Source organism: Nilaparvata lugens, chromosome 2 (genome assembly GCF_014356525.2).
Source record: "Nilaparvata lugens isolate BPH chromosome 2, ASM1435652v1, whole genome shotgun sequence".
NCBI classification, from domain to species: domain Eukaryota; kingdom Metazoa; phylum Arthropoda; class Insecta; order Hemiptera; family Delphacidae; genus Nilaparvata; species Nilaparvata lugens.
The window spans coordinates 35,173,233-35,189,770 of NC_052505.1; the positions used below are offsets into that span (position 1 = coordinate 35,173,233).

A 16,538-nucleotide genomic window follows, 5' to 3' on the forward strand; every position below is an offset into this window, starting at 1 on the left:
CATTTAAACATTTAAACATTTAAACATTAAACATTTAAATATTTAAACATTTAAACATTTAAACATTTAAACATTTGAACATTTAAACATTTAAACATTTAAACATTTAAACATTAACACATTTAAACATTTAAACATTTAAACATTTAAACATTTAAACATTTTAACATTAAACATTTAAACATTTAAACATTAAACATTTAAACATTTAAACATTAACACATTTAAACATTTAAACATTAAACATTAAACATTCAAACATTTAACATTTAAACATTAAAACATTTGAACATTTAAACATTTAAACATTTAACATTAACACATTTAAACATTTAACATTTAAACATTTGAACATTTAAACATTTAAACATTTAAACATTTAAACATTAAACATTTAAACATTTAAACATTTAACATTTAAACATTCAAACATTTAAACATTTAAACATTTAAACATTTAACATTTAAACATTTAAACATTTAAACATTTAACATTTAAACATTTAACATTAAACATTTAAACATTTAAACATTTAAACATTTAAACATTAAACATTTAAACATTTAACATTTAAACATTTAAACATTTAAACATTAAACATTTAACATTTAAACATTTAAACATTTAAACATTTAAACATTCAAACATTTAAACATTTAAACATTTGAACATTTAAACATTTAATCATTTAAACATTAAGAGACTTGAATCTTGGACCTCACTTAGTTCGGTCAATAATTCGGTTATTGAGGCTATTGGTCTTACTATTCTGTCACGTTTGAGAAGTTTTAAATGTACTAGAAATTTACTAATAAACCACAGAAGTAGTTTTGGTTCTTCTAATGAACTGTAATCATGTAAAATCTCCTGCATTTTTTAAATTCTTCCTCCCCTAATTTCTCTGGAAGTTTTTAAGATTGGAAGCCAGTAGCCAACAATGGAAAACCTTTCATTACCTTCCACTCACAACACCACATCATTCTTCGAAATAAGTTTAGATATTTTACTCATTCTTAATAATTAAATATTTGTTTTTATAAATGATTGTCTGCTTGTTCGGAATATACTGTGTCTGTAAGTTGATTTGTTGACTTGACGTTGAGTTGAACAACACTTCATCTGAGTGAATAAGTATTTTGTTCTGACCAATATTCTCAGATTCAATTATATTGAAATATTTTCAATTTTCTTCTTGTGCTTGTATATAACGAGAGTGAATAAATTTTCAGAACATTTATTATTGGGAGATTAATCCTATTATAACAGTTTGGACATGACAATGAAGTATTAATTAGTAATAGTGAACTTGTTGCAGGGTGTGGTGAGAGTGCACTTGGAGATGTTGCTGGCCAACACGTTGAGCGAAGTGATCTCGAGTTTCGTGTTCCCTGGTTGTGGGGGCAGTGGAGGTGGCGGAGGTGGGGTGGCCTCAGGGGTGGTTGCTGCACCCGCCGTCACACAGTGCTACGACCGCGACAAACAGGCGTGGAGCATCAAGAGCGACTGCCAATCAGAAACCGTCCGACTGCATATGGTTTACAAGGATATACATAACGTCCCTCGCAATCACCTCAGGTAATAGCACATTCTCTGTAAAGTAATAGTTTCGTTTCTCATGACGAGTCTTGTACAAGAATTTATATAATAATCAAGGTATAATATAATGTAATTTCACGTAATATTTATTTTTTGTGTATTTTTTCTTGGCAAATAAATGATTTCAAATTACCAGAAATTCATTCCATTTTACAATACCAAAAATCTGGTGTGGCGCACTCACACAACTTTTTCCTTGCCGTTATGGAAATTGGTTACCTGACGCTAGTGTTCACGCGCATCTCAAGTCTACTATTCAAAGATCTGAGCCAGTGGGTGATGATACTGGTATTCTAAAATAAAACTGCATAGATGGGGCGGAACTCCTGAAATTTTCACAGATATGGGACTTGTAGCAGTTGATAGAGCTTACCATTTTAGGTATAAATCTGATCAAAATCGTTGGAGCCATTTTCGAGAAAATCACAAAAACCCTGTTTTTGACAACATTTTCGCCATTTTAGCCGCCATCTTGAATTGCATTTGATTGAAATTGTGGCAGTTGATGGAGCTTATCGATGACTATTTTAGGTATGAATTTGATCAAAATCGTTGGAGCCGTTTTCGAGAAAATTGCAAAAAAACCCTGTTTTTGACAACATTTTCGCCATTGTAGCCGCCATTTTGAATTGTATCAGATCGAAATTGTTCGTGTCGGATACTTATATCGTAAGGACCTTGAGTTCCAAATTTCAAGTCCTTACGTTATTTGGGAGATGAGATATCGTGTACACAGACACACATACACTCATACACACACACATATAGACCAATACCCAAAAACCCCTTTTTTGGACTCAGGGGACCTTGAAACGTATAGAAATTTAGAAATTGAGGTACCTTAATTTTTTTCGGAAAGCAATACATTCCTTACCTATAGTAATATGGCAAGGAAAGTGAAAAGTAGTCGAAATTTTTTATTATACTCTTCAGGGTGAAAACATAGTGGAGCCGTAGAGCGGTAGGGTGGAGTGAAGCGGAGAAATTCAGATACATGCATTTTCTCAGCCACATTTTCCGCCACCCTCTAATTTTATCGCTACACTTCGACCCTTACCAAGAAAAAGTATCATCTTTAAAATAGTTTTTTCCTTTAATTTTTACTTTCCTTGCCCTATTACCATAGGTAAGGAAAAGTATTGCTTTCCGAAAAAAATTAAGGTACCCCAATTTCTATACGTTTCAAGGTCCCCTGAGTCCAAAAAAGTGGTTTTTGGGTATTGGTCTGTATGTGTGTGTGTGTGTGTGTGTGTATAAGTGTATGTGCGTCACGATATCTCATCTCCCAATTAACGGAATGACTTGAAATTTGGAACTTAAGGTCCTTACGATATAAGTATCTGACACGAACAATTTCGATCTGATGCAATTCAAAATGGCGGCTAAAATGGCGAAAATGTTGTCAAAAACAGGGTTTTTTGCAATTTTCTCGAAAACGGTTCCAACGATTTTGATCAAATTCATACCTAAAATAGTAATCGATAAGCTCTATCAACTGCCACAAGTCCCATATCTGTAAAAATTTCAGGAGCTTCGCCCCATCAATGCAGATAGATTCCCAATTATCAGGCTTCAGATACAATTGAAACGAAAAAAATCAAGTGGAGTAGATTGAGCATGAAAATCTCTACAATTAATGTTCAGTAACATTTTCACCTAAAATTGAAAAAAAGCTTTAAATTCGAGAAAATGTGATTATTCAATAGCAAATTATTGTTGATTCTATTAAATCATTCACTATGAAGAGATAGCAGACCTCATGTGTGTCTCCAGCGTTATTGCCCTGTCACCAGCTGGCTCAAATCTTTGAATAGTAGACTTGAGATGCGCGGGAACACTAGCGTCAGGTGATCAATTTTCATAACGGCAAGGAAAGTTGTGTGAGTGTGCCACACCAGATTTTTTATCTGAAATTGATAGAAATTTGATTATATTGGTGAGAGACATGAAATCCATGGTCATGATAAACATGATGGTATGGTGGACTGATTCAATCAATATACAGTGTTTTGAAACTATAATGTACAAGTATTAGTATAGTATATACTACTGACTTGTATACACAAGTCTATTCTTCTCATTTATTATATACATGAGTTCAATTTTAAGACGTGGATTATAAGATTAGAATCTGTGAAACTGTACCTCATTTCTTATTCAAACATTTATTATTAATAATGCAGCCATTTCCCTATTTATTTTGCTTATTTACACATGTACCCTGGACTTGTGCGCGGTTGATGTGATAGATGATGGTGATGATGATCATGATTATAATGATTATGATCATGTTCATGAAACATTCACATGAGGCAAGTATAGAATAATTTTTAATCTCCAGATTATCAGTTGAAGGAGTGAACCATGAGTACACCCTTTCAATGAATGATGACAAATAGATGAACAGTATAATTATCATTTTTCAATAGGAAAATTATAACTCACATTTGTTTAACAAGATTTTAACAGTGCCAAATTTCTCTCAAATGAGAGTGAAAAAAACGTCGAATGAGAAGAAGCCACATAGTTGATAGAACTTTCCTGCTACAAATTATCAAGTAAGAACCATTGAATTCTATGATCGCATCGATCTCACAATCATTTTCATACCCATGCATCACATCAATATTTATTCCATAATGCAAGTGGATAAATAAGCACACAGTACATCAGGAGGACCTCATTATTCTTCATTCCATTTTTCGCAAGCCAACAGCTGCTTTCTGTCTCCCACTGACATGCACGATACCATATTATACCCCCTGCACCTGCCCTGTCGTCACACGTGTCAGCTCCCATGCCTTGCCCTGTGCCACGCATGAGACGTGCCTCCATTTTTGGAACGAAATGCATGAAGGAAACCGTAGCGGGTCACGTTCATTTGTAGAAACGCCGACTGCAGAATCAGATAGCACTTAGCCTGCCAGAAAGAGATAAGCTGCTTGCCTATCCTGCGCCTTCCTACCTCATGCCTCTTGCTTGTTTGTGCGTTATTCTCCTCAACTGAAACCTAACCTGAATCCATGTTTGCTTTGCTGAAAGGTAGCAGCTGATATTTTTAGAGCAACTCTAGCGTTCTCGTTCACGAATCTCATTCATTGTAATTGTAAAAGTACTCACTCGTAACCAAAGATATCCAAGAAAAATGTTCACCTCTTAGTTGGGGTGAGTCCCATTCATATTTCCTTGTTTATTGTGCTATTACGTTCGGAATTCTCTTTGTAACAGGCATTGCAATCAAATAGTAATATTGTTCCACTTTTCAAAAACAATGGTTTTCTCTATTTTCTTTTCTACGAAAAAAATCTTCCAGAGAGTGAATAAGGTACCTGTATTTCGTATTCAATTTTCAAAATCAGGTATGGAATGCAATCTCTTTTGCAACGACAAAGGAGTGAGTGAAAATGTTTTTATTTGAGTAAAAAGAGTAAGTTTTCCATTTCACTTTGGAATGCACCTCACAAAATATTATTTCTCGTTAAATAACAATGTGCAATGATATATTCGCTATTGTTGAATAATACTATTTCACGAAATTCTGCGCATTGTTTTCTGAATGCTTCTGGGATTCATCCTCATTAATCAGAAAAGATGACTTCATTTCTGAAACTATATTCTTATAGTTTTCGCTCGAGCAGTTTCCACTTCACATCTAAACATCGTTGAATTACAAAATGAAATAAAAATGATAAATTTCAATTCGTAATAATTTGCTCTAGTTCATTTGTCCACTACCGGCTTTTCATGTACCATCTTCACCATCAGAATAGTGAAGAATAGGTAGTGCTCAAATAGTAGCCAATCTCTATCAGTCACCCACGTTAGAAACATGGAATCTCAGTACTGCCGGCTCTCCACCCTCAAATTTTTTTTACACATCTACTTTTTCTCAATCAATTAATTCTCGAACAAAATTGGCATGTATTGGCACAACGTTGATAAAAACTCTGAAAAAATGAAATGTATGCTCAAAATCTAATGGATTTTTACCAAAATGTAGTTCCGCGATTTCCCAGTTGTACGATGCAATAAACGGTGATTGTTTCGAAATTGGCGTCAAAGGTTACATGCAGTATCGTTTTGAAAACATTCAAACGTCGTTCAGTATCGTTTGTGAAATCGTCGATGAAAATTGGATTGCACCGATTGGTTGTTCGTGAATTTTTGAAAACGGTCATAACTGCACTCAATTCGTTGAGGATCCATTCCAGTCTGAATGACAATGTTGATTAAAATCGACAGTCGAATTGCAATCCATTCGCACGTAACAATTGGTGAGTTGGTTTGTATGTATGAGCAGCAACTATTATTGCTCACGTATTGTTGACAATGTCAGACCGCCATTAGTCAGTCACATGTTGCCAAATTTCTGCAACAAGCGACGCGGTAGTCATTAGGTCTATTGTGTAGCCTCCAGTCACGAGTGACGACAGAGTATTATTCTCTCTCACAATACAACACATACAGAATACTCCGACACTTGTCTAGGCAACGAGCAAAGAGCAAAACCTCACTTTAAATATGGTTCAGGTTGTCTGCTCGGTTACGTTTGGGGTTGTTCAAGGACGCCATTATTCACCACCATTCTTAGTATTTTGACACCGTCTGCAGTTGTCAAACTGTGTTCCCGGTCAAAATAATTATCTCCTCATTCAAAAATGTTTTGAAGAACTATGATTGTTTCGAAGATCCACTAATGTTTCAATTTAATCACCCATAATGTATGTATTAGTTTATTAGAGATTCTTGAATATCACCTGTTCTACAGCACATGAAGAAATGTCAATTTAATTGAGATGGATTCACGAATAATAATTATTGAGATCCATTATTTCTAAAGAATGTTCGTTTCATTCTTTCAAAACATTCATTCATAATTTCCTGGATGTTGTGAGCGATTTTATTATACTCAAAGAACTATTGGATGCAATTTTTTTCTTTTCAATATGTTCTTCTTGAATGTATCTATTGTTAGTTTTCTCGTATTAGTGTATTTTGAACATTAATGAGTCCCTTGACAAGTGTAGTAATTTGAAACTATTTCAGATATCTATTTATTGTTCCGTATTAATTGTGTACGTAGCTGGTTCAGTTGCCATAAGTTGATCATCTTTGCTCTTATCTCAAAATATTGCTAATATAATTCTATATCTATAAAAGGCTAAGCCCCGACAGTCTGAAATCACACCACAGCCCAAACTGCTGAGCCTAAAAACTTAAAATTCTGTACAATTGTTTATGGTAGCCTCAAAACATCCACTAAGAAAGGATTTTCAAAAATTTGCCCCCGTGAGGGAGCTGGGCCCCCCAAAAATTTGAACTTTTTAACCGTTTATTTCACAGCAAAGTCATGAGGAACTTTTTTGCTCAGCTACGTAAAAAAATTAGATCTATGCAGAAAAATTCTGATCGGGAGCACGAATCCATATTCTTACCATCTTCCATTTTAGGATGAATATAAGCTAAGCTAAATTCAAAAAAAATGTAAATTATTCTGTCATTCTTCAGTACCTAATATTAATGAATGCAATATAAACAACTCTCTTTCATGAGGTTAATAATTTTTTCCCAATATTTTCCAGTTTTTCAATGATAGGGGAAAAATTTCTGTTCAGAAACCATCCCCAATATTCACACAACATATTCCAAAAGTTTCATGCCGTTATGTCAAGTAGTTTTCAAGTCTATAGGGAACATACAAACAAACAAACATTCATATATATATATATATATACATTCGGCTCAAACAAAAGCCTCTTTAAATGGAGGTAGAATGATAAGGTTGACAACTTTTAGTTCTGTATAAGAATCAATCTTTTTTCAAATAACTTTCAAAAATTTCATGTAGTACCTACTATTGTGTTTGAGACACTTCTGGCGCTATCATAGTTTCACCACTATTCTGTTCCACAGTCCTATCTCTTGCAGTCGTTATGTTGTTAACTATATCTATAATAAGTTAAAAAGCTGGTTTATACACGTACGGGATACGAAAATTTTGTATGACGCATCATCACGTCTGAACTACTGGACTAATTAACTTGAAATTTCGCATATAGATTCTTAATTAACCAAGGATGGTTATAGGCCTATTTTCTTCAAAATTTCATCACGTCAAATTTCAGGTTGTCGAGTTTTTAAATAGATCCTTGCGGAGCACGGGTTCCTGCTAGTAATTTATATATCAATCATTTCAACCATGATAATGACCAATTGTGAGTAGATCTTGTCATTTTATCGTTTAATATCTTCACAATCAATAGAGAAACAAGAAAAGTAATGTGATTAGACATAGCAGAAGTCCGGAAATGTTGAATCAAGTTCAAAACAATCAAATCAATCTGGCTCCATCTTTAAACAAAATCGGACCAGTGAAAAATTATAATCTTGAATAGATTTTGGTGATGAGCAAATTTATTCTTGCAATTGTTCTAGCTAGAAAGTATAATTCAGTTCACTTGAAAACTGTAAAAAGGAGTCATTGGAAGAATTAAATAAGGAATAAGGGATTTGATGAGTAAATGGAAAGACCATGTGGATGTGTGTTACTACAGATGAGATTGGGGAATAAGAGATTATAATGGATAGATCTCAGAGAGAAAAGTAGTGTCTGTATATAAGGAGTGTAAAGCTTCTTTCAGACGTCTCACAAGAGAGTGAATCGTCCTTATTTAATAGGAATATTATCGGTTTTCTATCGTCTCGCTCACCAGATGTCGTCTACCTTCATTGAATCATAACGGGATTTCTAATCGAATTTTCCAATCTTTTCACAATCTCTAAGATTTTCCATCTGATATTGATTATACTTGAGAGAGTTTTAATAGGATTTCTGAGCTGTTAACTGCTTTATAAAGCTCAACAAAATGGGAGAGATGCTCCTGTCACACAGGAAACTAGTTTCAATTATTAATATTCTTCTTTCTCAATATGCTTCTACCTAAGCTTTTTAAATATTCACAATTTACGTTTACGTTCCTACAAATCATCGAGTGGAGTTCTCTTATTTTAGAATTTCAAATCATGTTTATCATTAAATGAACACAAATAAAAATAACATTATTATCATTATTATTATTATTATTATTATATTATTATTATTATTATTATTATTATTATACTCGTATATTTCTATGGTATATATTATTAACATTATACAAACAGACTTCCCTCTTAAATAATTTGTTCATGATGTACTCGGAGAAGTTTGTTTTTGATTATGTTTCGCATTAACTTTTATCTGAAATAGCAGTTTTTAAAGTACCTACTCTTTTGAACAGGATGATCTTTTTCAAATAATGTTATTTCTCTTGTATAACTGTGTGAATGAGTCGTATTGGAAGTTTACATGCTAAAGCGATAAGTATAATATACAACATGTAAATGAACAGGCAAGTTGACAGATATTACATTCAAACTTCTCATGTTGAATGTATGTAGATGTACTGTACTGTGAAGCCTTTGTATGAAAGAAACATACACATCATCATCTCCTACTCCAGTATCATGTACAAAGCACTTTCACCAGAACTTCATTATAGTGCTGAGTGTGTTGATGTATTAAAAATGCCAGACAGAAGTAGTGTGGAGCAATTTTTATAATTTCAGAGAAATTTCACTATAAACTTATGTGTGTGAGCAGACTTGAGAAGCCAACAGAAAGGCAATTTGTCGACGAGATATGAATTGTTGAAGGGCACACACTCCATGTGGCAAGCAGATGCAAGTATGCAGCACGCTTCAATTACCAGGGAGCGTCAGCGTACGGCTAGCAACATGCCGTATTTCTCGAGCCTTTTTTCCAACCACTTTTAGGCAATGAACGCAAAAACACGTCGCGTATGATGTAGATAGGTTTGTGTGTACGAGAAGAAAAATGTACTGTTCGGAATGAATGTAGTGTTCACGGTTGACAAAGAAAACTCAATGGAATTGAATTGTAAATTCCTATCCTTTCTTTTCAATCCTGGGACATTCAAATTGGGGTTCAATTGTGAACTCTAGAAAGTAATAGGGAGAGGAATATTTCATGAACATCATCCAGAAAAATATTGCTTCAACTTTTTTTCTTACTCTCCAAAGTATTTTCCAAGAACCTAATTTGTGATTCTACTATTAAATTCATTTGCCGTCACACAAGGGAATTTATGTTGGCAGTGCCAAAAATGTCATTGATAATATTGTTTTACGCATGTTTCGATGTGTATCCATACTCTACAAATATCATTGTACAATTATTATTATATATATATATATGATTATATGTTTATAACTAAGAAAGGTGATCAAAAAACAGCTGATCAAAAACCTTTTCATTATTTGTGTTCATTATTCAATAATTAAAACATTTATAATGATATCATTTTATTGTCATTTGAAAGAATAAAAAAGTATAAACTCAACCTCCCACATAATTGAACATCATCTTTTAGGTTATTCAGACAAATCAGAATAAAAAATAAAAATACTTGGACAATTTCCTGATATTCAGATTACCTCAGACTTGCTAAAGCTAACACCTTCCACTTCTGCTTTCGGAAGTGCTTAGTAAACAACTATTCTCATATATATATTGTTTATTTTTGTGTGTGACGAAAAATAACGTTCGCACCACGGGCAATAGTTAATTGTATATCTAGACTGAAAAGTACTCCCTGTGGGAAAAAGTTTGAAGCCCGAGGCGAAGCCGAGGGCAACAATTTTCCTGAGGGAGAAAAAGTATTTTTCGCTCGTGATGTACACAACATTTTTCCTCATCTACATTTTTATATAAAAACTGCAAATAAAATCATTTTAATAACTTACGTATTGGTGACAATGTTTCCTAACAACATAACCTAAAATCTAAAACCTAAAAACCGGTCGGCTGATTGGCACTGCCGATTGCGCTATCTATCGGTAAAAGTTGTATGTAACAATTATATCAGCTGAGCGGCTACCAAAAATGGCTGACTCCAGATCACGCGTTTCAGATTTGAATTGCAGATCAAAAATACTTGTTGGCTGGTATTTTGAATACAATAGAATATTTTAAAAATGTTTTAAAGTTTTATCGTCTACTAATATTAAGAATATAATATCATACAAACATATATATTTCATGAGTTGATCAAATTTCTTGTTGTGGTATTGAATTCAGTTGACTCAATGACAGACACCTCTATTACGCTTTCTCATCTGAGCTTAGACCTTCTAACCTATTACAATGTAAGTTTTAAAATAGAGATGCTACCCATGTACTTTAAATGGAGTCACTTTTACTCCCTAGGGAGTTTTTCTGTTTTTTAGTACCGAGAGCGAAAAAGTGACACTTTAGTATTATGTTTCAGGGAGAAAAGTAAGTACTTTAGACAGTAGGTGGAGGAAAAAATATTTTTCTGCTGCTCTAGGTGCGAAATATACTATTTTGGCAAATGAATTTAATTCAATTGAATCTGCAATATGAATCTGTCCCATGATTGAATTCGACCAAATTGAAGCAAATTTGGCATAAAAAGATTAGAAGGTTTAGGAATTGATTTTAATGAATCAATGAGATAATATTCTTTCATTAGAACATTTTCATGTATACCTTTAAGTCGCACTCTTCTGTATATTTTCTCTCGGTAACAATGATGATTTTGTATGGATCTCACCGATTTATTTGGTACCGTATTAATGAATTGGGCCGTCATATGAATTCTATCAAATTCCATATAGAACGCTATATTAATGTTTTTTGAATACCGGCAATTTTTTCATCAGGAAACTTTAATATTGTTTGAATTGAAAAAACTTTCTTTGTTCAAATTTCTCATGGAATTGGAAATGTTGAGCGAAAAATCTCCATGAATCGAAACATATTGTAGAGAAATCTTCATTACCCAGATAAAAAATATTGGTAATTGATGATATTTAAATATCTATTCAAATTATATGACCTCACCAATGAGGAATCAATTGTCCTCCATTGATCCTCATAAGCACATCACAATATTTACTCCAATTATCTCTCCACTTCTATTCTCACTTTCAAGTGATCTCTCATCATTCACTAAGTAAGTAAAGTCAATCATTTTCAATAGTCACTCAAAAAATAATTTATATTTTCATTGAATTTAATGTTCAGAGTATTGCAGGAAATAATAAGCAAAGCATTGTTGATCAAGTTGTAAGATTAACTTAGAAAATTGAATTTCTTGAGAATTGAATAACTTGTCTGGAAAATAGAATATGATTGTTGATGAACTAGGTAGCTGCACTGGTAGTTATAAACATCACTTTGCTGGTGTCTTCAAATGGATAGTGTTTCTTGAAGTAGCCCATCTAGGAATATGATCCATCCATTTCTTATAATCTTTACTCTGTTTACCCAGACACAATCTTAGGCCTCAGATGGGCATGATCCATGTCTGAAAGAGGATTGCTGTACAACCTTCACCATGTTATGGGATAGAAAACTCATTCATTATTCTACTCCTCAGGAAATATAAATTTAATATTTTTTAGTGATTTCAAAACCAATTTTCAACATAATAACTTGAATATTGTGATGAACAAAAGGGTCGGTTGTCAAGGAATCTTCACGTCCTAGAAACGTCCACAACAATCATGGACTTTTGTCGAAAATAGCTGTTCTCATAACAATGATCTCTAGATGTTGAGAAAAGAGAAGAGAATGTTTTTTTGAAAAGTGATGGGAGAGAGCCAGAGTACTTCTAAATCCCTCATCGTAAATGCAACGGCGATACTGAACCTTGCATACGGACTGCCATCCTAGATGATATTCAAAGGGGATTTCCAAGCCGGGTCTCTCAAATCTCTGGATAAGACATGTACTTGAATTTTGTTCATCTGCAATCCAACTCAAATCCATTGTCTGAGCAATCACTCGTACGCTGAAGAAAGATAACAATTCCATGATGAAAGTGGAAAACATGTGTAGAAGGAGCAGTGGAAGGCTACTATTATTATTGTAAGTAATTCAAGAAGCTTTTGGAAAATCAAAGCTTCAGCATATAGAAATACACCATGATGGTATTCTACTCAATTGGAACCTGCAATAAAACCTTATGGATCTTCCTACATGATTCACTCTGGTCGGTAGAACATAGTTCACATGAAACTATTACTATACAGAAACATTTCTGGTAGAATGGTAGTCATAGTTACTGCTAAAAACATTAATTTGGAGAAGGATCTTTAATTATTCACTCACTTTAAATTGATATTTTCTATTTGAAAAGTGTAGTGCTTTTTTAACTCATGGAATTAACTACTGTTATTTGCCAAGTCAATGCTATAGTAGTACATTACAAAGAAAATGTAGTAGCTGATTCAAATAGCAATTAACTCGACTTGGCTAGCTATTGTAACGTTCAAAAATCCGAATGGATAAATAAAAATTACTATTTGAAGAAATTTATAGGTCTAAGTGAAATAATAGGCTAATATCGCCAAAGATGATAACTTTAAAGATTAGATAATATCAGGCATCATGGCCAAATTGTACAACAGCCGAATAGGAATGAAAATAATTTTTGCTACCTGTATAATATTATATAAAATATTGAAAATTTGAGGTTAGGCGTGAAACATCTACTGATCGGCGACCTAATGATCGACCGAGTCGCATAACGTAGAATCTGACCAAACACCTTGGCAGAAACCTATTGTGGCGAAGCAGTATTCAACTTGAGGAACTAAACGTCCCACGTGGCTAATTATTGTTATATAAGAAACAACTTATAATCTGTAAAAAATTACTTTGCATGTAAAAAGCATATTAAAAACCCCCAACAAAAATAATTAAATGTATTAAGGAAGTAGGAGGTTCCTACGCGCATGAATACTATAATAATTTGCATGCACCAATCAAATGTTAGCAATTGATAGGCGGCAATAGTGAGCCGATTCAAATATATTTGTATATATTTCTACAAATGATAAGAATTTATAAATTATTATTGTGCAGTTTATGTTTTGGATATGGCCCGAAGGCAAATAAAATATTAAGATGTAACATAAGTAATAGTTTAATAGTTTGGTACGGTCTATTTGAGCCATGAATGACGGAGGAACAGAATATTTAAATTTCATGTAAATTGGAAATCGGAAGTGAAAATTGTAACTGAGAAAAGAGAACTTCGACACTTGCCTGCCAATGACCACCATGAGATGTCACCAAAAATTATAGAGTGTAATATCTTACTATACCTTTAATAACTTAAAGTAAATCGAATTATTAAATCTTTTCATAAGACTTTGTGATGCTAATGTAAAGCAGAAGTCATTTTAAAGAATTTTTTAACCCCTTGGAAGAGACGACTCCGGCTACAAATAATCCAGGACCACCAGGAGTTTGGATCGACATCAGCAGCTCATAGAAAATTCCAGCACGTGAGTGAAAAATATTCGAAATAGTGATAGGGCGCCCTCAGTGCTTCGAAATGAAATAAGAATCAAAGCTAGCTCGTCGAAAGGGTTTTTTATAAGTTAAGAATTTGGTAAAAATACTTACGCAAGTAAATATAGTATAAAAGGTATTTTATTAGATAGTAACGAATCAATCCATATATCAAATGATCCATCAATCAAAGAAGACTAAGATCTAGGCTGTTAATACATTATTTATATGATCATTAATTTCTACAATATAATTTGCAATAATTCTATGTAGCTCTGATTCACTAGATGAATTGATCTATCTATTCCGTCAGGTGCCGAATCTCGCACCCTTAGATAAAAAATATTTATTATAAAGAAATCTATTGGAAACCATAGAATTTAATATATATATATATATATATATATATATATATATATATTTGAATTATTAGTTTATCAATTTATCATACTGATTTAAGAAATTTATTTGAAATAGAATTGTCCAAGTCGACAAGTATCAGCAAGCTGATATTGAAGCTACATGCAAATAAATGCATATGATCATAAAAATGAAAGCACATGGTAGCGTTTCGTGCTGTAGAACTTAAAGAATAGTATTAGCCTGTGATATTTTATTGATTTCGATTATTGTTTTGTCTTATATTATATATTTCTGTCCCTCTATATATTTTTGCTCTGATTTATTTTTGAGATATTTGTTAATATATGTATCAATTTTTTATGGTGTACGATTTATTTTTATTCCTCAATACTATAGGATAAGTTTTATATATATATTTTTTTATAATTATCAAAATATTCTTATGCTCTACCGATTGATGCCAAGCAGGAGGCTAATCGTTATTTAACTATAAAAAATAACGTGACACTATCTAAAGGATAGTGAGTATCCTTTAGAAACGTACCAGCACGCCTAACAATCAATACATGAATAAGAACCAGTCATAACTATTCTAGAATCTGGTTCAAAAATTATGATTGGTTCATAAAGCTTGACTAAGAGCGTCAGCCAAGCTCCAAATATACTTTACATGCCCAACAACTAATAACAGACACATATCACAACAATATCTATTATCTTGTTTGAAGATTATGATTGATTCCAAGAGCGTGTTTTCAAGGAACGTTCTCATATCTCATTTATAAATATTACCTATAATGCTTATAAGTTAAATTTGATTAAAATGCATTTTTTCTTTCCTATTCAGTAGGCTACTCTATGCGTGTATTAAGGTAATCGAAGACAAAACGATTGATTCGTTATACTCAGCTCATGACCCTATAAAAAGATGACTGAGCAAACCAATCATTCCCGTTCAACACACTTGACCCCTTTTTACAACTTGTCTTCACTTTTTACAACCCTCTCATCATATCGACAAATTGGAAGTTCAAATCGAAATCCTCCACCGTGAATATCTTTCATCCTTAGCTCTGATTCTACTTCTTCTGTCAAGTGAATTTTGATATGAATATGATAACGTCATTCATAGCAAGTGGTACAAGAAAATTATGGTATATTCCAGTGATCATCATACCCTTACTTCTTCGATATGCTTTCATATTCACGAACTCATTATAATTTGTTCATTATTCAGACGGAAGCCATACAATCTTTTTCATTTTCCATTCCTTTCATTTGTACAATCACTGATCATTGAAATTATTAATATTGCCGCTTTGAGGTATCAGACACATCCGATGAGAATTAATCTCAAAACATTTGTACCCGCACAATATTTCTTGGTGAGAGAACAAGACTTGTAACTTTGGGAGGTTTAGGGTTGAAGTATTCTTCCATAGAATACATTTGTCTCGAATATTGTTCAGGAATAGATTTTTTCTACTTTCTAAGTAGTTTTCTTAATTGTTACTATTAAGTTTTATGTTCTCCAACACATAATACATCATATCCTGTAAGCACTGAAGCATTTCTCTTATTGTCTGTTATAAAAGCATCATCCATCAAAGCTTTTGACTTATAAGTCCATATTTCACGAGCCGCCACGTGATTAATCTCTTAATCAAACACGAACCAGAAAATAGCAGGGTGTGGAGTGACGAGTTCAGTTTTCATCACAGTATTTTCTGATGTGGTTGGCAAAAATTTGCTCATAATATGAGTGCTAGTAATGAAACTGAAAACATTATATCCACCTGGCTAAGCAGAATAAAGGTTCTGATGATGAAATGAGCTCTTGTAGCCAAAGCGTATTCAACAACACGTTTTTGCTATCAGTGAAAATTATTTCCCTTTCAAAGAGTGGCAGGTAGGCATTATGAATGATTATTATTATCGAACTCAGCTTTTCAAATTAATTTATCTCAACATAGCTTATGCAAATATCTTTCAATACGAACTCGATCGACTACTAATAATCGAATCAATAGAGGTGCAAAAAGAGGCCAATAGATAATTCCTTGATTGACTCCAATTTGGCCTTTTTCCAGTATTAGTAGGGCACAAGCCAACCAAAATTCACCTTTTTCTTTGGAGAATTGCTTCTACAAAAATTTATTGCTGGTGGAGGCTATGGCTTCTATGAAAAACTAT

At 33.0% G+C, this 16,538-nt stretch overlaps 1 protein-coding gene across 1 annotated transcript in view; it reads left to right on the forward strand.

Moving 5' to 3' along the window:
* Positions 1-16,538, forward strand: part of LOC111043531 — a 172,183-nt gene that overhangs the window by 106,816 nt on the left and 48,829 nt on the right. Inside the window, exon 5 of the mRNA XM_039421095.1 lies at positions 1,317-1,576. Within this exon, the coding sequence (XP_039277029.1) occupies positions 1,317-1,576 (260 nt within the window). The remainder of the gene's footprint in view (positions 1-1,316; positions 1,577-16,538) is intronic.